Source organism: Brachyistius frenatus, unplaced genomic scaffold (genome assembly GCF_029030835.1).
Source record: "Brachyistius frenatus isolate BFR_SWC_R1_liver_20210118 unplaced genomic scaffold, ASM2903083v1 Contig_43, whole genome shotgun sequence".
Classification (NCBI taxonomy): domain Eukaryota; kingdom Metazoa; phylum Chordata; class Actinopteri; family Embiotocidae; genus Brachyistius; species Brachyistius frenatus.
Window position 1 is genome coordinate 3,263,988 of NW_027210642.1, and position 26,013 is coordinate 3,290,000.

Consider the following 26,013-nt stretch of genomic DNA (forward strand, 5'->3'; position numbering starts at 1 on the left):
ATCCCACATACTCGCGCGACATCAACAACAATGGCAAACCGGAGTCTGTTTTGGTAGGAGATTTTTTTTTTTTTTGATTGGAGCTACAACCGTCCTGAAACTCCCTTAAAACACCACGTCTTTTATTATTTCTTTGTTGAATCGGCGAGTTTTATTTTTTATTTTTTTTTAGGACAACTGCGTTTCGTCCGCGGTTATTATTTTTCGTTTTTTTTATATATATATATATATATATATTTTTTTTTTTTTTTTTTTTTTGCCCCGAAAATGTGCGAGGCGCTGTTGGCAAGCTCACACAGTCTGTGCATGTGTGTCCCTGCTGCTTTTCTGCTGGGCTACTAAAAAAAAAAAAAAAAAAAAAACCCGAGCTGCTTTTTTTTTTTTTTCTCCTCCACTCGGTGGTTAAGCTAACGTTAGCCTGGCCGCCTTTATTGACTTGAAGAAGGGGGGAGAAAAAAAAACAAAACAAACACCAAAAAAAAAAAAAAAAAAACCCCACAAGCGAATGTAAAAGCGTAATCTTTGTATTTTTTTTTTTTATTGACAACACCCCTCAACTATTTTTGTGTGTGTGTTGTTGTTGTCGCTGATCGTCGGGTTTACGGTGAAGAGGTGCTGTATGATTTTTTTTTTTTGTCGTAGGGAAATACTTTGCTGTGGCTAGCTAACGAGAGGGGGGCTAGCTATTTGTGTTGTATTCTTCCGACTGAAAAAAAAAAAAAAAAAAAAAAAAAAAGGGGGAGAAGAAGAAGAAGAAGAAGAAGAAGAAGAAGAAGAAAGAAAAAAAAACCACGGCGAGTTTTTCTTTGAAAGTATGGACGACCAGACCAGAATGCTGACGGGTCTCACCGGACTCGGTGGACTACCGCAAGCCGACGTCGGTGACCCCGACTCGGTCAGGAAACAGCAGTCCCTCGGTCAGCCTCAGCAAGACATAGGGGATATCCTACAGCAAATAATGGCCATCACCGACGAAAGCCTGGACGAAGCACAGGCCAGGTAAGACAGGCGAAGAGCCATTTTCCCCCCACACACACACACATGATAAGCTAAAAGCTAAAGTGCGTTGTGTTTTGTCTTTATTTTTTGTGTTTTTAAAAAAAATTATTATTAGGCATTTGTGTGAAACGTAAGGTAAATGCGCAAATGCAACATTCGTGCAACTTCCCCCCCCCAAAAAATATATATATTTTGCAGCTAAACTAGTAATAATCTACATTTAGTTACAGTCCTGCTTGAACACCCACATTTACACTGGCTGTAGTTTGTAAGAAGCTCTTTGTTACTTCTAATAGCGCTTTATTGAACACTACTTTTGTAAACATGGCTCACTTGGTTGAAATAAACGTCACGGCGTTAACCGTAAGATCAACTGGAAGTGTCAAATTAAAAAAAAAAAAAGTTTAAACTCCCACATTTGTGTCTCTGACGATAGCAGCCGTACGAAATGCACATATTTACCACTCTGCTTAAAAAACAACAACAACGACTTAACGTTATCTATATTTCCGCTGTGTTATGGATCTTTTAGTAGTTTTTATTTATTTATTTATTTTAATACCCCTTTATAAGGAGAGATCATATTTCGAGAGATGTTTTGTGGTTTACCCACTGGATCATCGGACAGTATGAAGCGGTGGCGCACATTTCCTCTTCCCACGAATTATCCAAACTATCAAGAAGTATGAAAACAACAGGATTTTCTTCTTTTTTTTGTGTGTTTGTTTTTGTTTTAATAGTGCATGAGCAAGTTGCTACAGTCGGAGTTGTTGGTAAACAAATAAAGTCCTCTGGATATTACAAAGCCAAAATAATTTTATATCCCCAACCCCACACCCCCCTCATCAGAAATGCTGCTTTACATCAAATTAGTGTCAGTAACATTAGGTATTGAAGTGCAAATGAGTGGCTAAATTAAGGTAAGGTTAAAGATTATTCAGTTCTGTACATCAGCCAAGTGTCGTCTGTGATGACAGCAATTATTCAATCATATGACTCCTCACGTAATGTTTGTGTTAGATGCGTTTTTCTTTTTTCTTTTTTTTTTTGCGTATAATTATCAGAGGGAGTATGCATTGCAGTGAGCGATTGACCCACACTCATTTGCCATGTGGCTCAAGGAGCACAAGGTCAGTTTCAAATGAAGCGTCAGTATTTCAACAATAGACAACCGTCCACTGCAAGACTGTGGCCACAGTGTGATGTGTCATTAGCTAGTGATTTTCCACCCAACATTTGACCACCTGGTTCTCTTAATTAATTCACTCCTCTTTCACTCCCTCCCTCCCTAGTGTTCATCCTTTTCATTGTGTGCTGGGTGCAATCAATTCTCCTATAATGTGTACGCGAGTGCAGCTGTCCGCAAATCGAGTTTCTATTAATGAGATGGTGGTGAGGGGGAGGGATGATGCTCTACTGGCAGCCTATGAACATTGGGATATTACCTTTTCTTCACTACAAGTTTGAAGACTTAATCAGGCCTTATTTCAAGGTTCACATATTTTTTGCTGTAGACTATTTCTTGTTTATATTTCACAATTTTTCCCCCTCCCAGTCTTAAACGTAAACTGGATTTTTGCTGATAATTTGCATAGGTTGAACTATGGCCACTCGGATAATGTTAGTTACAATTATTTGGATCTAAAGAACCTATTATGCAGCTATTAAGAATTTATATAGCAGGCCTATTATTAGATGTTAATAGTCTTTTCTGAAAAACTAATTAAAGGTGTGGCTGCATTCGGAAGTGCCAGAGGTGTCCTTGCCTGTATGCTGGTATTGATCTGAACTCCCACTCAGAGTATATACTCCTCATGCTACATGTGCCCAGGACTAACACTAAAAAAAAAAGACTGCAGCCCGTTGTAATTCAGTGGACTTGAGAGAACTTGTGATATATATATATATAATACATGTATGTTTATGTCACTCAGGCATATATAAGGGAATTCAGATGATTAAAAACATCTTCCGACCAGTATGCGTTTGGCATAAGCTGACAGCCTTAGCTTGTGCTAGTGTGTAAATGCCAGTGTGCATTTTGATTTGGCTGTTTGCTAATTTACTTCTCGTGTGTGCTTCAGGTCAAATGCCACCACACAACAAGATGCGGGACTATGCAGAGCCAGTTGTTACAGATAGGTTTGATAGTAAATAGTAGTTGGCATGACGCAAAATGTACAGTCTTAATCAACATTCGTATTTAACTCTGACAAAGTTTGTCACCCCCACATCAATCTTCCCCGCGGTTATGATCTACAAATTAACATGTGAGGTAGCTCGCATGTGAGCATGACGCCCTTGTCATGCAGGGTGGCAGTGTGTCGGGATGGGGAGTGGTCAGGGCAGCGCAAGAGCTCAGTGTTGCAGAGTACACTTCCTGCGCACCATCCACCCTCATCCTCTCACCCTGTCGCCATATGTTCAGATGCTGGCCAGAGGAATCGCCGGCGCATTGGGGTGGATCAGACGACCCCACAGAGGGAGGGAGAGCAGGGGGGCATGGCAGGGGGTGGCCTGCCACTCAACTTCCAGCACAGGTCAGTACAGGACCGCATGAGCACCCCCTTCTCCCCCTCCTGCTCATACCCTCCATGCTGAAGGCAGCCCTCCCCCAACTCAAATCCAGCAGTGACAGAATTGGTGGATAAAATTTACAAATGTAGTGCTCGACACATAGATCTTTACATCATCCTGCCTCTATTCTCACAGAAAGGCAGTCTTTTGTGGCATACAGTAGGTGCACTATTTGCTAGTCCCCTCATTAATACTGCAGTGGACATTCACAACTGGAATTGGTGTTGAGGTCAGGTGTAGCCAAATCATATTCATCTGTGGTTGTTTTGAATGTTGTCGGTGATGTTATTCGGAAGAGAAATGCTTTATTTCAGGTTTTTCTTGTTTCATTATTTTCCCATTCATGCTCATCAGTAGCAGAGGCCTCATGTTGAATTTGCTGTTTTTCACCTAAACTTGAACTGTATGTTGCACTTTTCTTTTGTCATATCAAAGTTGTTGCCATTGAAACCTTGCATAGAATTACAGGCTTTTACAAGATAATACAGTATTACAGCACGGCAAACAAGAGTCAATGACACCTCTGTGACAGTCTGAGCAAATAATGTAACATAATGCGTTACACAGGGGGTGGTAATGTATTGCATGTTTGGTTACATGTTTTTGTGATGTGTTTTGTTATGTTCAAGGACATTTACAAACTTTTAAAATGTGCTTTCACATGTACACAGCTACAAATGCCCTCCCTCTCTCTGATGTTACTGGGTTAATTGGTGAGCACTCTCAGTACAGGAGTTTACATTAGAGACAGTACTGTCAAGTCATCTAGGGTCGTGCTAGGGTTAGGGATCTGCTGCAGCATTCCCGTCTTGCAGCTTTTAAGAAGCTGTATGGGTGTGTGTGTGTGTGGGTGCATGGATATGTTGTGGGAGGAAATTTTATTGCTAAGGTGTTGCGATTTGATTACAATAGAGTGTAGAAGTTTTGCCTCTTTTTTTTTTCTTTTTTTTTTGCTAACTTTTTTAATTGCCGTTATGCTGTTTGGCAATAAAAATAAAATAAAATAAAGAGTCTGATTAAATTTAAAATTCCATCTTAATCCTAATCCTCTCTATCAACTCACCATCTACTTTCATGGAATGAGTCTTTCTCTAAGAGGTAGAAATTAGATTACTTTGTATTAACTCTGAAATCTGGTGCTCAGTAATGATGACCTTGAGGTTTGGCATCATTACCTGTCCCACAGTGCAAAGCATCCAAATGACAACATTACTCTTGCTAGCTCGGATTGATGCATCAGGGATGTCTCTGCTCTGACAACGGCATTTGGCTATTGAAAATGCTTTTAAACAACATGGCTCTGTCCTGCTGTGTTGCACTTCACTCTTCAAATGCTGTATGCATAATACATACAGCTCCTCTACCTGTTTTATGGGGGAGGACATGAAATGACTTGAGATGGAGGTCTGTTTATCGTAATCCTCCTCGCTCTCTCCCTCTCTTATTCCCTCTTCTCTCTTACAGGAAGCATGCCCTGAACTGTCACAGAATGAAGCCAGCCCTCTTCAGCGTTCTCTGTGAGATCAAAGAAAAGACGGGTGAGTTTCTACTTCACTCGTTTACTGTGTTCTCCAGTCTACAGTCTGCACATGTTGGAGCTTAATGTGGAGTTGTAGTGTGCCTTCGCTCCAGGTTTCCCGGTACCAAGTTACTTTATTTTTTATTTTTCTTTAATGACCTCTCAGAGAACTGTATTGATTGAATATTGATCGTCTGCTGATTTAGCTCCATGTGTTGTGTATGCTTTGGTTCAAGATCATTTTAACTATGCATTACTGTTTTGTTGTTTTGGCAGAGTATTTATAGGCACTCGACCTATTTTTGGCGACTGTCCAGACTTCACACTGACCAGCTGAAACTAATCTTAGTGGATCTGTGCCTTTGAAACCTGAGTCAGACAGCAGAAGTTGCTGCAGCGCTTGCTAACAACTCTTAAGTTCACTTATTTTGTTACGTTGCACTTTGGTGTTCCATCTTAACCTGGAGTAGCTAAAAGCAAATATGTTCCACTTGTTTAACATGTTTGTTTGCATTTTTGTCAGTTCACATCTCAAATCACAAACGGTTATTTGACAAACTGTATGAACCTCCAGGCTCTCAGTTGATTTAATGTGGCCAGTATTTACTGTATTAATGGAAGAGGGGGGAAGAAGACATACCACTACAACCTGCTTAAAATGATCATGTTCACATTATTTGATTAAAAATAATCAAACTGATACAGAGAAATGGTTAATGCACAGTTGGTGGACGCCAGGTATATATGGGAAAAGCTCCACAGGGGTTATCGCTGTACAGTCAAACTGTTACGCTATTTAAGTGCAAAGCGATTCTCTTCTCTCCACCACAGTTAAAACAGCTTCACCACACAGTGCAGGGTAATTGTGTATTGGGAGTAAATTGCTATGCATATCAATGCAGTAGCCTCAACCGAGCACCACATGAAAAGCAACTATTCTGACACTATCTTAACAAATAATGCTGCATTTCGAATACACATAATCTGATGGAAATTATATGCTTTGTGCATATCTACATTCAAAGTACACACACTGCTTATTCTCATCTTGTTAGCTATTCGAGTCAGCTATCTGACAGATTTTAGTGTTGTTCAAAGGAGGAGGCCAGGGATGGATGGCAGATTGATGGTTATGGTTGTGTGAATGGGGTGGCTTTTTTGAATCCTCTTCCTCTGCCAGTTTCTCTCCCTTCTTGTTTTCTATGTGCTTTTCTCCCTTTCACTGTCCTTGTGTATCTTCTAACAGCGAGCCCTCTCTTGTTCAAATACAATTTGAAAATGCTGCACTGCTGCCTGTTGTGGCCCTCTGTCAATAATGTATTATTGCTCTCCAGTGATTGGAGAAAAGTAAAGGCTAGGCTTGAGTGAGTGGGGCAGGGTACACTGTTTCCCAGGCAACCAGTGGTCTTATTTACCCTAATGCCATTCACTTTGATTTTCACATTTAGTCTCTCAGCAGACTAGAGAGATGGTCTGTGGGTGCCTGTACAGTAAGCTGAGCAGAAAAACAGGCAAGGCGCGGAGGTAGGTTAACAATATATTCATGCTTGAGGTGAATATGCCAACCATAAAATATAGAGATCGTTGACTCTGCCTATACTCTGCTGGCCATCTGCCATGTAGTGCCCTCCTAACTGCACTGTGTACCTGCTTTGGCATTTCTCTGTTACTCAGACCCCCTGTAGGCCCCATTGTCAGCCTCTGGAATGTGAATTGACTTTTCTTCATTGCAGCCTGTGGAAGACCCAATCAGTAGTCCTGTAGTATCTCCACAGATTTTCTGCAGTATTTTCTCACCAACAAACACACACTCATGTTGGCACACTCACATACACACTCTGTCTCTCTCGCACGCGCGCGCGCGCACACACACACACACACACACACACACACACCCCAAACAGGGATAAAAGCAAACTGAGTCTTGGGTCTACTCCTACTGCCTCGGTCTTGTCCTCTCCCCCTCCCTCCCTCCCTCAGCCTCGCTCCCATTCTTGAAAGAGAAGACTTGCTCTGAACTCGGGGCTTTGATATGGTAATGTAATGGTGGTGGTGGAGGAGGGGGAGGTGGGGCATGGGGGATGGGAGGTGAATTCCTTTGAGTGCTGCAGTTGGTTAGATTGTTTTCATTGTAAAGGAAATGTTCTGCGCAAATGCCAGTATCCCCCCCACCGCCACCCCCCTCTAAAACACCCACCCCCTCCTCCCCCAAATTTTACAACAGTGCCTTGTTGTCCTGAGCTTTCACATTAAACATGACCTCTATCTGCGTGAAATTTGATTCTTGTTAATACTTTATTAAAGATACACTCCAGAAGAGAAATTAATGCACTCTGAGAGAGACTAGAAATGATCAAAGTTGAGAGCCAGTGGCTTTGCTTCAACTCAGTTCTGTTCTGCCTTGCTCTCATGGGTATTTGCTGTAAAAATAGCTCTTGGTGCAATGGGACAGCTTATGCCAAAATCTCTCACAAGCCACTGCAGTTCACTCTCAGAAGTTTTTCATTTAGTTTGGGCATATTTCAGGCATTTCTCCTTACTTTTATGAATTCCTTGTGCCTTGCACATGACAACAGTGAATCTGTCACTCACTCTGTTCTGCCACCGTCCTCAAGTCCCTCTTTGTCAAGCCTGAACATTCCCAGTTGTTTATTTTTGGAAATGTTTTAAATGAAAAGAAAAGTAGTTTTTCAAGTGAAATTAGAACTACATCGTTTTTCTAGCTCTGAGACGGCAAAATCTGTTCCAAGCCTCTACCTCCTCCCCCTCACTTGGACAAGTTCACACCCCAACACTTGCCACTCATCTTGATAAGCTGTCTGATAAACAAGTCTGTGGGATAATGCCAGGAGTTGGCTGTGTAGAAATGGTGGCAAACTGGCTGGCATCCTACCCGTCTCAGCCTGAAATGGCTGGCTTTGTGTCGCCTCCAATTAAAAGTTGATGCGGGAGTTACATTTCTTAGAATATGCACTCGTACGGATCACGAATCCTTCAGCAACAACAGCAAAGGTTTTACAGTAAGAACATCCTGATGGCCTGTGGCCAGTGTGATGTTAACTTGAGCCAGTTGGTTGCTCTGTTAGGTGTCCAGTTGTGCCAGTATCTAAACAATGTGTCTGGGGGCACTGGTTAATTGCTGCCTGCCCCTGCCACAGGCCGGTCGCTTCTCCCTGCTCATTTTCAGAGCCTCTGGTTGGTCAGAGTTTTTGGAGCAGATACATTGCCTAATTCTTCAGATAATGAGTATTTAGTTGGAAGAAGAAGAAGAAGAAAAAAAAAATCAATCGCATAATGTTTTTTTAATTTGACTGTCATATCTGCATATGTTAGAGGGAATCATCTTATTTTTCTTCCACCTACAAACACAAGGATCGTGCTGTCGATTCTTGCCAGCAGCGCCAACAGCACTTCGTTAGTATGATGCCAAAGTGGCTAGCTGACAACCCATCATCACATCCTCTTAATGTTTTGACAAGATGGTTGAATGGTGGGATTTAGCAACCTCATTGAACTCACGCTCTGGTTTATGTGTTTTTCAGTGGTTACATTTAACTGAGAAGCTAATCCTGTTTCGTTATGATGTCTCACCAATGAATATAAAAAAGGTCAATTAAACTGTGGTTTTACATCATTGTTACCTTTCAAAAAATTTGAATGTGTTCAGATTTAACGATTTGTTTTTCTGTGGATTTGTCACTGTATGTTTTTACATGACCAAAAGTAATAACTGTGAGACTTTAAAGGGAAAATGGTCTGTTGTGTTGATTGTCCAGAGGAGTACAAATCTTTTTCAGCATCTTGGCATTTAAGAAATATTAAAAGTGGTTCCCGTTTTATGTGTGACCTGTAACCTGTGGCAGCATGCCCACACTGGTGCAACATTTTTGTTGTGTTGTAGTTTTCGGTTTATCTGAACTGGTCCTATTTTCTGTTCACCTGTATGCTGCCGCTCGCTCTTTTCGGACAGTGGACGGACTCCTGTTAAATCCTTACCAAGTTCCTTAATCAAATTATTGTCTTACCTGTGTGCTCACACCACTCAGGTAAACAATGAACGCAACACAATACCATTCCAGAAACCAAATGGACCTAATTACATGCTAATTGAATTACAACGCGTTTGTGGTTGTAAAACACCAAAACAAAACACCACCATTAAAAGTCACACATAGTTATCGTGCGTTTATTTACAACCGGGATAAACACTGAGCCTTTTTTCTTTTTTTTTCAAACCTTCACAAAACTTGAATTTGCAGACGCATGAAATTTGCCAACAAATGCCAAACAGAAGTGAGTTATTTACTTAGTAACCCCCAATTTATGTAAAGAAAAACCCGTTTGGCGTCAAATGATTACTTGAGTTTTTGGTATTGCACAGCCTTTGACTGAGTGCAGCACCTGAAGTCTAGTGAATCACATGCCTCATTAAAGCAACTTAATTATTATTAGTTTTCAAAGAGCCCAATTTGGAACACAGCCATAAAATTTTACGAGTTGTTAGGAACCTGAGGGAAGTATTTTATTATATTTTATGAGCATAAACATCTTAAGCCAAATGCATTGCCGATATAAGAATTGTTTGTGGCGGAAAGAGAATCTATATAAAGCTACTAAACCTGGATTTTCAGGTGAACTATTACTAAGATCTAAAATGAGAATAGGCCGTCCACCTTTGTGCAGTCATCAACTTCTCACTTGATAAAAAAATCCTTGATTTCTTTCAATTTTTTAATTTAAAGTTTTATTTTTGTACCCACTACGCAGCGATACCAGATTATCTGATTGTCTTTTCCGGAATCTCTGTTGTGTTTTCTGGTGTGCTGCCACTCAATGTTTTTTTTTTTTTTTCTTCTCTTTGCCCTGCTCTTTTGCAGAAGAGGATGAAAAAAAGATAGTGTGTGTTGAGGGGGTGCAGGAGCGATACAGGGAGATTGATGAGGCAGTAAGAGCAGGAGTAATTACTCGGTGTCCATTCCCCGAGCCAGATTGGCAGACGGCTAATATCACACAGACCCCTGGCCCTGACAGACACCCCCCATCCACACACACACACACACACACACACACACACACACACACACACACACACACACACACACACACACACACACACACACACACACACACACATCCCAACTGAAAGGCAGAGCACCCCAACCTTCAGTGTAGGCCTAATGGTGTGTGGGCCAACTGATTTCCCCATGTGGTATTATTCCTGAAGGAGCTGGGCTTCTGTATATTGGCATGGGAGGATTCGTCAAGGGCAGCGGTTTGGCTGTGCGATCACTCCGTATTTGAAGGGATTCAGAATGGTTGGATATGTATGGACTGCTGGGTATAAGAATTGTATATTATGATATCTTGGGGAAAATGCCCATTCTATGATATTTCCTTCCTTCTTTGTTTTGTTTTTTTAAATTTAGCCTGGTCCAATTTTCCTAACATGATTTAGACTTGGATGCCAGAACAGTAGGTTTAGTGGAATAGTAAAGAACATTGATCGGCACAGATCACGTTTTCGGCCATTTCATTCATTTGTGAAACTAATGATGAGTTTAAACAAGAGTTGGATGAAGCAAAACTAAGCAGGCAATAAAATTGTAAAGATCTGCTGAAGACATGTTTTAAAATGTTGATGGTATAATCTATATTGTGTCCGGTTAGGCCTGTCACATTTATTACATAATCACTAGGTAGCAATTATTTGAGCTGACCGCAATCATTTTGCACATTTGTTCAAATAGTTTCTGTTCATCTGAATGAAAATAACAGAAATGTCAATGAAAGCTATTTCCATGTTGTTTTTCACCGTTTGAGATTTGACTGGCGCTCTTTTAATGACATCATCTCTTTGCGCCCCCTCCTTCTGGCACGAGTTGACAGTGTCACCCTTGTAAATTTCCCCCAAAAATGATTGGTACCTGTCGATGTCTGTAATTTTTCTGTATATTTCAGTGATTGCTTTTGTATGTTATTACATACATACATACATATTAGTATGTAGGTTATTTATCTGAAATCCCTGTGCAATTTTTCTTTACAAACCATAAAAGGCATACAGAAATTTAAAAAAAAATTGTATATATTGAATATTCTTTTTCCTCATAATGTGTATTTTTAAAATATGATAAGGCGTATTCTGTGATAGTGGCATAAAATGTACAGAAATTTGTTAATCGCTATTACTTGTCTGAGAATTACTCGTCAACTAAAACTCATGATTGTGAGTATGTATGTCTGATATGGTTTTTCCACCAAAAAAACAAAAACAATTTTCTTGGAATAATCCTAAAACGGCATTCGCTCCTTGTCGGTTATTGTTTCAAGTTTCCACATCATACTGGTTTAAGTTTAACAGGACCAGGACTGGCTTCTAAATTATTTGTGATGTCACAGACCTGGCCCTTGAAAATATGATTTAAAAAAAAAAATAATATATATTTTTTTTATTGAACACAGAGAAACGTTTCCCCTTTCTGCAGATGAATGTGAAAACAGCCTTATGAGCTTACAGCGCAAACATTCAACTGCAGGAAGAAGAAGAAAAACACATTTTTGAGGGGAGTGGGACTTTAATATTTGCTCTGTATTTGAATTATTACTTCACGAAAAAGAGCAGCAGATAAAACTCAGGATGTGGCCATGCAGGTGACAAACACTGCTGAAATTTGCGTGGCCAGAATGATATAATTACCAAAGCTCTTGTTTTTCAAAGTTACAGTTCACTTTGGGTCCAGATTTTCTATCAATTTTAAGTAACAAGGCAATATTGAGTGACCCAACAGTACTGGCTGAGGATCACCCACGGGGAAGACTCCTACCTCTCGTCTGCCCTCCCACTCAGCACGTCTATGCCTCTCACTGCTTTTAGGCTTTGCTCTTAAAGGAAGCCAGCGTCTCTTTAATTAAAGATATGTAAATGTGGTCTCAGCTGGATTGCACTAGTTTGGTGGCGGTGGGGTGGGAGAGTGTTTGAGCCCAGCTCCTAATCCTGACTAATTAAGGATTAATTACAATTGATGGGCGCCTTCCACCCCTCTGCAGTGGTGCACATTGCTGTCCCAGACAGTATGTTTGTATATTTCACACCATGTCATAAATGCGGGGGAGAAATAGAAACATCAGGGCTGGCGGAGGGAGGGAGGAAAGGAGGGGGTATACGGTCCACCTCAAGATGAGCAGTACACATTGGGTTGTGCTCTTCGTAGATGGATGGATTGGTGTTGGAAGCACTGTTGGCTAATCTAGATTATAGGCATATTCTGGGAGGATAATTAGTTTGTGTTTCAATATCAGTTTGAAATGTGGACAGATGAATGTGCGCGCAGGCTACCGGACTCCATCGATAACTTCTTGTAAAACCATTGGCAAGTAGTTATCTCGACCGGCCATACATATCACAGTCGCAGTGTTTTTTTTGGTTGTTTTTTTTTTAATCTATTTTTTTGTTTTTGTTTTTTGTATCCCTCACTAAACCGCCACATTGGCCCAATGCAGACTAACCGTGGAGCCTCACTTCGCTCTGGCACCATCTGACTGTGTCATAATGCTTGTTCACTTGTTATAAATGGGCACTGCTCTTCTGATCTATCGCTTAATTGCCACCTAATTTGCATAACAGTGCAAATTAACGACCTCTCAAATGAGCGTTCATTTTTCACAAAGTCTTTAGGAGCTCCTTAAGAGTCTGCGCTAATGAGCACAGGAGGCAGCTGGCCTGATGAGAGTTGACTGGGGGAAGATCCGAGCAGCGCTATAACAAGCCTCCTGCTTAGGTCCTCTTCGTCATCCTCCTCTTCCTCCTGTGACATTTCAAATTCTTTCTTCCTCATTTCTCTGTCTTCCTGTGTGTGCAGCACAGTACTGAACCGGAGATATCATGTTCGAGATTTAGTCAAAAGTGCTCAACGGCGCTTAATGTATCCTTTTTGACATTCGTTTTAGCAATCGTGCCGTAATGACGATGAGATCTTTTTCCTTTTTTTTTTTGGACGATCTCGCATTGCTCAGTCACATAACATAACATATCAACCATTAATATTTAAGGCTGTCAGTTTGCTCCAAACTGACTCAATTTCTCAAATGACTTGAACACAAGCTGTGAGCAAAAATAAATACCAGTATCCTCGCTGCACCTCAAGGTCTGTTTGTTTAATGCGATCTGTGCTATCTGGATGAGCTTGACAGTCAAACTGGGAGGCGAGATAACGTATAAATGTCTCATGCAACAACGTAAAAACACAAGGATATATAGTAAAAGATATACTCCAGTGACAACCAGGTTGTAAACAAGACTGATTGAAATTTCAACCACTTGCTCACACTTCAATGACTGAATCATGTTTCATTTTAGTCATTTGAGTAATTCTAATGGGTCGAGTTAATCACGTGTGTACCAATTAGCTTAAGTGGCTAAAATTTTGTATCATCTGGTTTCATTTAAATTCTGTTAATTCTGTGATTTTCAACTATTCTTAGACGTTTTATGTTTTCTGTTTTCATTCGGTTATGACATTTCAATTTTACTTTTGAACTGCAGAAAAACGAGGGAATGGCTCTGAGGAAAATCCTTTCATTTGCCTAAACTATGTGTATGAATTATTGACAAAGGGAAAAGACATTGTAGATGTTTTATAGGCTCATATTTGTGCAGATTAGGGAGCAAAACGATTGATAGCTCCCTCCCTCAGTGTTTGTGTGCGTTGTTGTCGTTGCTCGGGTGTCCAAGCCTCTCACTTTAGTTAATTAAGGGTTGATTAATGATGTGTTGGACTGAAGTGTTGTGTTTGCCCAAGGTGTGAATTCTCCAATTCACACCTTAATCAGACCACAGTGTGTTTACTCTGAATGCTTCCCCCCTCAGTGTTTGTGTGTGTTGGTGTCAAGAGTGGGGGGGCTGCGTGCAACAGGACTCTGGTGAACTACCCAAACAGATGCTGATTAGTGTGAGCTGCTTAAAGTAGGAATGGACATATGGATTGGGCTCATTAAGTTAACTGTACTCTACAAAAAAAAAAAAAACCATCCTTTTTTTTTAGAAGAACGGGGTACACTGTTTTTATGTTGAATTGCTAGCGGAAATACACCTTTTTCCTGATATCCATTTGGCAGAAACCCCATCAGGGAAATAATTCATTTTTAATGCTGGTTTTCAAGTTTTAATGCCATATTCTGCAACCTGCCTCAGGCACAATTTTATTCAGCCAAGACCTTTTTTCTTTTTCTTTTAGAGAAACCCATATTCTACTAAAATGGCATGGTAAATCAAAATGCTATATGCACAGAGGAACTTATTTGAGGAAAGTTGACATTAATCAATTGTTACAACATATGATTCTGTAATGAAACTGCTTTTGGCATCAAGACTCTTGCTCAGATTGCTTAAGACCACTAGTTATGATACTGGCATATGATTTTGAATTTATGGAAGACTATCTGTATGTAATTAAGTTTGTATCTCACTCTTTGGATTGGATGAAAAAGCTCTCTCTCTTTTCTCTTAACACCACTCAAACTAAACCAAAACAAGATGATCACAAAACATACAAGTTGCAAGTTTTGCCAGGTTTTGATTTTGATCACGTTTCCATTCTTGTTAATTTTTTGAGTAGCCGTGATGTTTTGTGAAATCTGAGAATCAAATTCAACTTGCAGCTGTCGGGAGAGGTTCAGGAAGAACTTTATTCTTTCCCTGTGGTTTTACTTGCTTTTAAGAGCGAATATCTGTCTGATTAAAATAGCAAAAGACTAATTTAATTTAGGTAGATTCAGATTGGCCTCAGTTCCTATTTTCTCTTGCCCAGACACTATTTTATCTCCTGCAGTGGGTTTTTGTCCTTACACTCAGGTTTACCCATCATATCTCCGAAGCTGCATTTGAGATTTGTTTTTTTTATCATTTTTTTGTGAGGTAGATTTGCATATTTATGTAGCATATTTTCATTGTAAAAACGTCTTTCCATGGGCCATTCTCTTTATCTGAATACTCTGTCTGTAATGAAAGGAAAAACTGATGTTTTCACAGTCCTATCTTTTCTCCCTTTCTGGCTCTCCCACTTCCTGGCAGTCTGTACTCTGTGGATCCCATATATTTCTGTAGTCCCTCTCTCTGTCTCTTTCTCTCTCTCTAGCACACATATCTTCTCCTGTGACTCCTTTTTTCAATTCTCCTTGGTTCTCCTTCTACCTCTCTCTCTCTCTCTCTCTCTCCCTCTCTCCCCCTTTACCTTTTTACCCCTTTTTTTTCTCCCTTCTCTCTCTCTCTCTCTCTCTCCCTCTCCCTCTCCCGCTCCCTTGCTCTCTCCCAGTGAAAGGCTGAGAATACCCAAGGGAGCTGATGCAATTAAAATGCTAATCCTGTCTGTCTACAGAGAGAGGGAGAGGGGGGGCTGACAGCATGAGGGATTGCGGCTCACATGGAGAACTCGACTGAAATGGAGAACAGAGGGGAGGAGGGGTGTGTGTGGGGGGGGGTGCATGATGTGGGGGGGGGGGTGGAGGGTGCGTTGAAAGGGAGAGGGGGGAGGGGACGTGTGTTGGGGGGGGGAGACGGAGTGAAAAAGGGGATGCTAGCGAGAGGGAAAAGACAGACAAGGATAAAGCTTGTGCTGTGAGCTGAGCAATGATAAACTGACTGCGTTTAAGTCTTATCTATGCCTATGTGTGGAAGGCGTTACAGTTAATGTACAGCACCACACTATTGGATAGGTTGTTCACCCTTACCTGCACCACTTCATATATTGTGTGTTGTGTCTGCACAGCGCACCGTTTCCACATTGGCTGTGCAAAAATGAGAATGATTATGTATGCAGTGAAAGCCCAGCTGGATACCCTGAATATTTCATAGTATGTGTTGCTCGCTTCGTCTCTCAATGCCACACCGCCCAGCTTGGCTCGTACCGTGTGCATAATGGTGTGATTTCTATGAGGTGTGGATGCAGGCTGTGGGCCTTAAGCTGTCTTCCTATTTAAAAAATAAATAAATAAATAAAAAGGGGGGAATTTAAGTATCACTGCTCACAGCACTCATGAGTTTTAGTCTCTCCGTAAAGGACCCAGTTCAGCGGCTGGGTCGGGAGCAAGTTGATCAAAAGGAAACGCGGCTCAGATTTTGGGGCAAAACAGCCAGCCAGTTCTCCGACCTGCAGGCTCTTTATTCATGTTACTTCTAGTTTTCAGGAGTCTTGTGATTAGTTTCTGAGCTGAAGACTTGTGTATAATGTCATATGGCTGTTTTCTGTGCAGTATCTTAACTCCTCTCAACAGCTGCTATAATACCACTAGGCCACTAGACTGTGCATGAGTGCAATTCTGGGTAATCACAGCTTAATTGGAGTAATTAAGGGAATGTAGGGGCATTAGGGTACAGCTGGGGGCCATAATGAGTGGAAGGGGGAGAGGTGAAAAGCTTCAAGAGCCACAGTTGCCCTCCTCCCTGTAGGTCAGTTGTACATCTCAGTGAATGGACAGTGTAATAAAACTACATATGATCAGAGCAGGCTGCAGCGGACGGCTACAGACTTTTTCTGCACACTTAAAACTTAAACCAGGATTAGAGTGTAGGCATGTACATAACTCTTACAAACAAAACAAAAGCTTTTTGGTCAATAATTTAGATCTAGGTAATCTGGCTAAAAAGTGCAGAGATCTTTTGTGAATTACCAAAAGGAAAGAAAAAGAGGAGGGAAAGAGTTGGGCGAATCAGGGTCATTAGTTCAGGCGGCTGGGTCTGCTGCATTCCTGAGCCCTGAGATGGGGGAGCAGCAGAGCAGGAATGTGCCTTGGAGAGAGAAGAGACCTAAGCAGAGGGAAAGAAAAAGGCAAGAAGGAACAAGAAGGAGAAAAAAAAAAAAAAGTCAAGGAAAGTTGGACACTTTGCTACAAAAGGCCCAGTGGAACAGACTAATTCATCAAATTAAGTTACCCAAAAACTCATTTGCTCCATAGCACTTGGAAATTTTAAGCAAAACTTGTTTTTGTCCTCATTTCTTCACATCTGTTACCCTACAAGTACAGCCTGAGTCATTTGTTAGCTCTGACTGCTCCACAGCTGCAAACTTGTTTTTCAGTGTGGCTCTACAGGGAAACATACGACTTGGTGTAATGTAAAGACTCACGGTGACAATGTAAGAACTCGTAACACTCACACGAGAAAGCTGTGAATAAGTGAGTTCATGCACCCGCTAACCTTTAATGATGAGCTTTGACAAACAAACATAATCCTTAAAGAGGACAAGTGCCTAACGCCACCCAGTTTCCACTGGGATTAGTCTTGTCATCCATATTGTTAGCATCTGTCTCCCTCTGAATCTCGTCTGTTTTTTCCTCAATTTAAATTGGCTTTTAACTCCTTAACTTAGTCTCCGGTTTTAAAAATCAACTTGTGGACACGGTGCAGTGTTTATTTGTGACTCTGAACCAATATTTACATTCATAACGCAAAAATAACTAAGATACATTCATTTCATTATTGTACAGAAACTTGTGCATGTTCTCCAGGGCTGCAACTACTGATTAATTCAAATATCAATTACTAATTATTCTGTAAATGCATGAAATAACTATTGCAAAAAAAAAAAAAAATCATCTTATTTTCAACTGTCCTAATTTGTGCAACCAACTTTATTTTGCTTTACAGTGATATAAAACGGATTTAAAAACAATCAGGAAATCCTCCCATTTGTAAACCTGCAACCAGTGAATGTTTAGCTTCTTTTTTTTTTCATGAAGAAAGTGGTAAACATGTAATATTTCCTGTTTAATCTTCTGTCAACAGTATTTTCGAATTTAGCATTTTATCTAATTTGCACTAAAAATCCCTGTTAAACATAGTTAATGGAAATGTTTGGCTCGGCCGCCCTGTAATTGATTTTTCCTCTACAATTATCTTTAACTCGTAAATTCACACTATAATAACCATGTGTTTCATATCTCATAATTACGACGTCCGAGATAAAAGAACTGTTTGTGAATTCTGTGCTCAGGGCAGTGAATTGTAACACAATTCTCTAGTTCTCTACTCTTACTTTCTGAAGTTGAAAGATTGAGAAGCAAAAGGGGCAAGAGGAAATTTAGTTAAGTGTTAAATGCTTCAGGCTCTGGAGAAAAGATGGTTGTCTGAAGTTAAAACTTTTCAGTAACAGAGTGGTGTCTGTAAAGGGGGAGGGTGTGTGTGTGTGTGTGTGTGTGTGTGTGTGTGTGCGCGTGTGCGTGTGGGGGGGGGAGAGAGAGATGAGAGCATGGCTGCAGGCTGACAGAGGTCCTGGTATAATACAGTGGTGGAGAGCAGCAACTGATAACTATACTTATGGCCACTGGGGCTCATAGTGACAGCACATGCACTCCCATTACTGGTCCCATGCCTCATGCCCTTATCTCTGGCAGCTTGCCACTGAGGGGCCACACTGCCCTCTGCTGTTGACTCGGAGGAGGTTCAAGCTCATTGAGAATTCAGTCAAGACGCTCATAGCAATGACTCAGGGGAGAAAGTTGACTGGGTTTTGACAGGGCTGCACTTTTTTTTTTTTTTTTTTTGAATTTCAGCAGCGATAAAGCATCTTCCTTTGCACCCTTACAAGCCTCGGCAATGGCCTCCTCCTCGTTTTTAAGATCAACTTTTTAACCAACAGGTTTTCTCAGACCGAGAGAAAGTGTTCTGGTTTGGGGCAGACGGAACAAAGAGGGGTAAATACTAACCTTTTACCCGTGTTCCTCTCTTCTTCTCCTCTCCCACCCAGTGCTGAGTATACGAGGCGTGCAGGAGGAGGACCCCCCAGACCCCCAGATCATGCGCTTGGACAACATGCTGCTAGCGGAGGGCGTGTCAGGGCCGGAGAAAGGCGGCGGATCGGCCGCGGCGGCCGCAGCCGCAGCAGCAGCGGGGGGCTCACCAACCGACAGCAGCATCGAACACTCCGACTACAGAGCCAAGCTGGCCCAGATCCGCCAGATATATCACTCCGAGCTGGAGAAGTATGAGCAGGTTCGTGCTGAGCGCAACCAGATGCTTGAACACTTACTGAAGAAGAGCTCGGTTGTTTGTCGTCTTTGGCAGAGCAACACACACACAAAAAAAAAGCATAAACAAGAATACAGCGTGTGCGACTGCTTAACAAGAACAGGGGCCAAAGATGTGGAACACGGTACGAATATCGTGACGCAGCAAACAAGCAGCCAGCGTACTTTTCAGCTGACATGCTGGCTGTGCAGAAATCTCCCGTTTTTAGGCCCACTTGGACCTGCAGATGCGCAGATATTGAAAATATGAATTTGCCTTTCAAATGTGACTCCTAAACATTTGATTTCAACTTTGCAACGCTACAAGACTTAATTCTGTTTCCGGGTTTGGAGGTATTTCAATTATCGTGATCCAACTGCTGTTGCTTGGAGTGAAAGTGTGTCCTGGGACCAGCAACCACGTCCCTCGGGTTGCCAAGAGCCCGCAGCCTCAAACAAAATCGAGTGTCAACTTGACTTTTACCAGTAATCTCTGAAATCCTCTGCTTTAGTGTCGATAGAATAAACTTGATTACTCTCGGAAGACAACGACCTTTTGTCTTTATTTTCTGTGAAGCCGTTGGCAGTTCCTGTTATGTAACGGCTTAAAAATAGGTATAAATTAAGACAGACGTGTTATTAAAAAGCATGAAAGTAAATTTTCACCGTGATACATTTTGTTGACATTGAACATTGAACACCGTCGCATAACAAATATATATATATATATTGTTGTGTTCTGTCATTTCCCTCCACTTTTCTGGCGTATTACTGATATGGGATATAGGATCCCGGCTGCAGACCGTTTCCTTTAAGTGCTACTAATAACATGCAAAACAAGTGTCGTCGCACCCACTCTGTTGATCAGTCGTGCCGAGACAAATAGAGGAGTCAGAAGTTGCCGTCCCCACTGGACCAGACTCTGTGCTTCGTCCATCGCTCTACAATAGCGTCCATCCCTCTACAATAGCGTTGAACTCCTTTCTCTCTCTCCCTCTCTCTCTCTCTCCCTCTCTCTCTCCCTCTCTCTCTCTCTGTCTGTCTTCCAGGCCTGCAGTGAGTTCACCAACCATGTAATGAACCTGCTGAGAGAGCAGTCTCGCACACGGCCCATCTCACCCAAGGAGATTGAGCGCATGGTGGCCATAATCCACCGCAAGTTCAGCTCCATTCAGATGCAGCTCAAACAGAGCACCTGTGAGGCCGTCATGATTTTGCGCTCACGCTTCCTTGATGCCAGGTCCGTGTGTTGGTGGTGGGGATGGAGGGTTAGATGCCAGTTTATGTTTTTGAGGGCTGGAGTGATCGGAGCACTTTGATGTAATTGTGTCAGACATGCACATTGCAAGCATGTTTGTCACTCTCTCTCTCTCTCTGTCTCTCTCTCAGGCGTAAGAGGCGCAACTTCAACAAGCAAGCTACAGAGGTGCTGAACGAGTATTTCTACTCCCACCTGTCTAACCCTTACCCTAGTGAGGAAGCCAAGGAGGAACTGGCCAAAAAGTGTGGGATCACTGTGTCTCAGGTGAATTGCTGACGCAGCTCTTATTCAGGACAGAGTAAGGACACTGGAGCTGTTTTTGTGGAAGCAGAAGTCTTTTGGCTGTTAAACCCAGAATCATCTGTCTTGTGTTTTTGTTTATTTTTGTTTGTTTAACAGTTCCAGTTTATACTTCATTGCATGTTGTTAAAATGATTTAATATGTTTTCTCTGCCATAAGTAAAAATGAATCGAACTGAGAAGCTGAGCAAAACGGGAAAAAATAAATATATATATATATATATAAAATTTAGCTGATGGGGCACAGCAGCACAATTAATGCAGTGCACTGCATTCAAATGTGATTTCCATCTGTCCCTTCAGGTCTCTAATTGGTTTGGCAACAAGAGAATACGCTACAAGAAGAACATTGGTAAGTTCCAGGAGGAAGCGAACCTCTACGCAGTTAAAACAGCGGTGGATGCTGCCAATGTCTCGGCGCAGGCTAGCCAGGCTAACTCTCCGGCAACGCCCAACTCAGGTACCACATGCTCCATCTCACCTACCCACAAGCTCTGCCACCTCTCATTAACAGGCTTCAATTCATCCTGCATACGCTTTTATTCTTCCACAACTGTACGTCACTGAACCACAGACTTGGGTTTCGATGGGCTGACGTAACCGTTGGAAGGAAAAAAAAAAAAAAAAAAAAACCCGCGCTGCATACTTTAAATGTGCCCACAGCCAGCGACCACACTTGAGTGTTCATAGTCATCTGAAATGATCACATTTGTTTTGCAGGAATTCACCGGTTTAAAAGTTGGTCTCCGGCCAACAAAATGTGTTGCACCACGTACAAATATATGTCCAGAAATTGCAGCACGGTCTTTTTTAACAGCTGGCTCGCTGGCCGCCGCACCAGCTGAGTGGAGTACCCACTTTTATACTCTCAAGCTGACAGAGGAGCACACTGAACACTAGAGGGAGTTTTGACAATCGCATGCAATTATACATCCTGGTTTTTCTAGAGCAGCCCAGCTAACCCCCCCCTCCCCCCTCTCCCCCCATTATTTTACAAGAGAGCATTTGATTGTAGTACGTTTTCCAGCCACGTCTCTCTTCTGAACGTCGTGCCCATGAGTTGAAAGCTGCTCATGTTGTTGCTCATTTGGTTTGTGCAGCATGGGCTGCTTTGATCTTTGCTTGTCTGACAGTCAATATTTGCTTTCATTCTGTGCTGTGTTTTAAGTGTCAGGTGCTTTTACAGATTTCTTTTTTTTTTTTTTTTGCATATATCTTTGGACTGTTGTAATAATCGAGGATATTCGTTAAGAGATTTGATGTCGGCTTCAACTACTTTCTGTCCATCTTCCACGTTTTCTTTGAACAAATGACCCCCCTCCCTCCCCGCCTTTACTAATTCAGTTACTTGTTGGATTGCATCTGTTCTCCGAGTTACCTAAATCTTTACACCTGTCAATAGAGTATTTGGTGTTATTTTAAAGCACTTATTCAACACACAGTACATTCGTAATAATATAGTAACCCCAATTTGCGAAGGACGCTGAATGGACCAGGTAGGTGATCATTCAGATGTTATGATTCATTTAGTCCGTCCCTTTTCTTACGCTGGACTCAAAATAAATGCTAATCATCCAGGTGGCTTAAGCTTTTTAGAGGAACTAAATTCTGTGAATTTCCCTGCGAAACGCTCGAATTTGTGCATTGATTATAAATAGACACAAGAAGTGAGATGTGCTGCCAGGAAGTGGCCTCCGTCTCAAAACTGGTGTTCTGAGCAGCAGATTGTTTGAAGCACACAGTAACCTTAAAATGTCCACAAAGTGAAAAGACTCATGTCCTCCACTACTGTCACGACCGGCCCCCCCTCCCCCCTCCCCTCCCCCGTCCAGCCCGACCTGCTTTGTCTGGCTCGTAGCCCAGTGATGACAAATAACAGGTCAGGGTTTGGGAACTGAAATTTGTTGGTCACTCGGTTCTCCACGCTTGCCTGATTATGAAATCCAGACGGGAAGAGCAGTGAAGCAAATTTTTTTTTTTTGCAGCTGCAAGAAGTGTTTGCAGTCACGAGAAGTTCAATGTGGTCTTTCTATGTGGTGCGTGTGTCGGCGTGCAGCTGAATGCTCATGTATGCTGGGAGGAAAACTCCCGATTAAACCAGCTGAAAACATTGAACAGTGAACATTGTAATGGAAGCCGTTTTATCAGATGAGAATTCTTTTGGACTCGTCAGTGTCGCTGACCAGCGGTAACCTTTTGACCCTGTTGCACTGTGGTGGGGCTGATTGGCTATTGGATATATATATATATATATACAGTGGGTACGGAAAGTATTCAGACCCCTTTAAATTTTTCACTCTTTGTCTCATTGCAGCCATTTGCTAAAATCAAAAAAGTTCATTTTATTTCTCATTAATGTACACTCAGCACCCCATCTTGACAGAAAAAAATGACCATGTGATCTTTCAGTTTTTCTTTTTTAATAAATTTGCACAAATTTCTACATTTCTGTTTTTTTCTGTCAACATGGGGTGCTGAGTGTACATTAATGAGAAATAAAATGAACTTTTTTGATTTTAGCAAATGGCTGCAATGAAACAAAGAGTGAAAAATTTAAAGGGGTCTGAATACTTTCCATACCCACTGTATGTGTGTATATGTATGTATATATATATATCTATATATATATAGACATATATATGTCTATATATATACATATATATATATTGCCTGCAGGGTCACCGGGGTCATACAGCTTGTCTCACACAGGCGACACCTACCTTGGCCTGCGCTCCCTCAACGGGGAGGGTCTCAACATCGCCCCCTCCCTCCAGCCTCAGGTATGCACTGAGGACAGCTGCAGAGTCGACGACAGTCGAACTAAATGCTGTTAACCTAGCCCCCCCCCCCCCGTCCCCCCTGTCCCCGTCCCCCCGGATACCCTCCCTTTAGAGTAGCACCCTCCAACCTCTCCTCAGATCCTGCCCTGACTTTCCCTTTAACACCACCGACTCCTGCCCCGCACGCACACGCGCACACACACACACACACACACACACACACACACACACACACACACACACACACACACACACACACACACACACACACACTGACCGTTGCTACCCACGGTGAACCTTTTATGGAACACACGGTTTCACTCACGAGGAACAATGTCAGTTTGTTTGATGCCATTTAAATTTGTGTTCTCGCGTATCCCTCTGTAGTTTGACCAACACATAGCCCCTACCTCCTCGGTGTCTGAGCACAGGGGGAACACCTTTGTTTTGGACTATCAGAGTTTCGCATTAGTCCTCTCACAGTTGTCAACATACAGCTGGAAGACACCGACGGCATCAGGGCCGAGGATGAAACCAGTAATCTCTGATGAATGGTCGGCTTCTCCACCTTTTTAGGTCGTCCTGCACCTCCAGCCTCCTGTACCTTTTTTTTAATTTTTTTTTTAGTCCTCGTTTCTCCCCCAACTGTTCCAAACATCCCGTATCTCTGTGTCTTCACCCCCTCACCTGTGTAGACCAAGAAGAGACGTCTTCAAAGTGAATTGTCCCCGCGATTGTTGCCTGTTCATAGAAGTGTAGTCGTATCTCTTCTGGAGGGATCCACACATTTCTGCTGTTAAAGTGCCGTGTAGTCTTTTAATGTAACAAAAGATTATTTTTGGGGGGAAGCTGGAGAGAGGGGGGGGGGCACACGACTCTCCCCTCGTCTTTCTCCTCATTTGGAGCATAAGTGGTTTAATGGAGAGTCGTGAAGTTGATGGGTGAGCCTCAAAGTTTAGTGCTCGCGCCACCCGGCTGCAGACAGGAAGCTCGAAAAAAAAATGCGCGCAGCGGATGTTTGCGGATGCCGTCTCTTCTGCGGTCTGCCAGCTGGTTGTCTTGTTTAAAAAAAAAAAAAAAAAAAAAAAAAAAACAGCAGCGTACAAATTTGTGTGGTCGTCTGCGTGCGCTAAAGTTTGCGTTCTAATGTGTTTTTTGTCTCCCGACAGGTGGATACCCTGCACCGTGCTACACACCTGACGGGCGGCTATGAGGAGTTGTCAGGCAGCGGCCTCTACACCCCTCATCGCCTGGATGTGAGTGCCGACTTCAAGCCGATCCGTTCGTGTTCAGTTAGTCGGGGACGCCGGCCTTTTTAATACGCCCCCGTTCACTTTTTAGTAAAGTAGATCAAACGTGTCCCGCGGCTGAAATCCAGCATTTCCTTAACGACGTCCCCGCGAGCGCCGACACGACGAGTCGCCAGTTTGCCGCGCGAAGCGGATCCCGAGTGCACATTTCAACGTCGTCGTTGAAACGACGATCGCCTCCAAAAATACCAAAACAAATCCAGTTGCACTATTTTTTTTTAAAACATTTTTTTAAAGACGATTTGAAACCCAACGGCTGATTTCTGAAGGGACATTTTTCTTTAGGAGAATTGATCTCGTCAGGAATTTGACTCAAAAGATGATTTCTTGAATAAAAAAAATAAAAAAATTAATAATAATAATCGGTGACGGGATGCGTTCAAGTAAACTGGGAGACGGTCAGCGTTGCCCAGTAACCCCATTTCTTCAGCGTTTAGAAAACAAACGGTTTCGGTTAATTGCTTTCCTCGTACAGATTTCTTCTGAAGCCACTCGACGTGAAATAAGCACGTGTTCGACGAGTCGTTTCAGAGCGCAGGAAAGGAAAGAGAATTTCGCAGTGTGGCGTTATTCAATTTAAAGTCATTGTTTTCAAAGTTCGACCAAAAAAAAACAAAAAAAAGTACCCGTGCCTCTAAAATGAGGTCGGCGATGAATCCGTTCTCGCCGCAGGAATATTTGCGTTCGTGCGACTGGATCTCGCCGTTTGTTTGTTTGTTTGTTTGTTCGGCTTTATGAACGTGCGCAAAGAATCCGTAACCGCGGACGCATTCACGGATCTCGGTGCGCTCGGGAGTCTCGATGTGCACGTCGCGTTCGAGCGACCCCGGGCTGCTTGCGTCGTTCAAGAGGCCGCGGTCGTGTTTTCGTGGGTAGTTGTGGAGGATCGGAGAGCTGCCGGTGAGCTGCCGGTGAGCTGCCGGTGAGCTGCCGGTGAGCTGCCGGTGAGCTGCGTCTTGCGTCCGGATCCTTTGGCTTCGTGAACGTAGCTGGCTTTAGACTGCTAATTGTAAAAACGCCCTCTTCATGCAGAACACTGTCTCTCTCTCTCTGTCTCTCTCTACCCCCCCCCCCTGACTGTTTGCAGGCTAACAGCTGGCAGGACACCACCAACCCCCCCTCGGTTACCTCCCCTCCCGGTCCTCCTGGCAGCGTCCACTCCGACACCTCCAACTGATCCGGTGGCTCTCCCTGCCATCACTTCATTCCCAACGCAGTTTTTGCTCAGACTAAACATCCTCTGCCCCCGGTTGTTTTTTTAATTTTTTT

At 42.5% G+C, this 26,013-nt stretch overlaps 1 protein-coding gene across 2 annotated transcripts in view; it reads left to right on the plus strand.

Annotated features, from left to right (window-relative positions):
* Window positions 1-380: 380 nt before the first annotated feature.
* Window positions 381-26,013, plus strand: part of pbx4 (pre-B-cell leukemia transcription factor 4) — a 25,825-nt gene continuing 192 nt past the window's right edge. Inside the window, exons 1-8 of one of the 2 annotated variants that reach the window (XM_069703016.1) lie at window positions 381-999; window positions 5,041-5,114; window positions 18,835-19,079; window positions 20,143-20,333; window positions 20,483-20,618; window positions 20,958-21,114; window positions 24,604-24,690; window positions 25,832-26,013. The exon at window positions 25,832-26,013 is cut by the window's right edge and continues 192 nt beyond it. In XM_069703016.1, coding sequence (XP_069559117.1) covers window positions 815-999; window positions 5,041-5,114; window positions 18,835-19,079; window positions 20,143-20,333; window positions 20,483-20,618; window positions 20,958-21,114; window positions 24,604-24,647 — 1,032 coding nt within the window. In that variant the 5' untranslated portion in view covers window positions 381-814 and the 3' untranslated portion in view covers window positions 24,648-24,690; window positions 25,832-26,013. The remainder of the gene's footprint in view (window positions 1,000-5,040; window positions 5,115-18,834; window positions 19,080-20,142; window positions 20,334-20,482; window positions 20,619-20,957; window positions 21,115-24,603; window positions 24,691-25,831) is intronic. The other variant, XM_069703017.1, reaches the window with a different exon arrangement.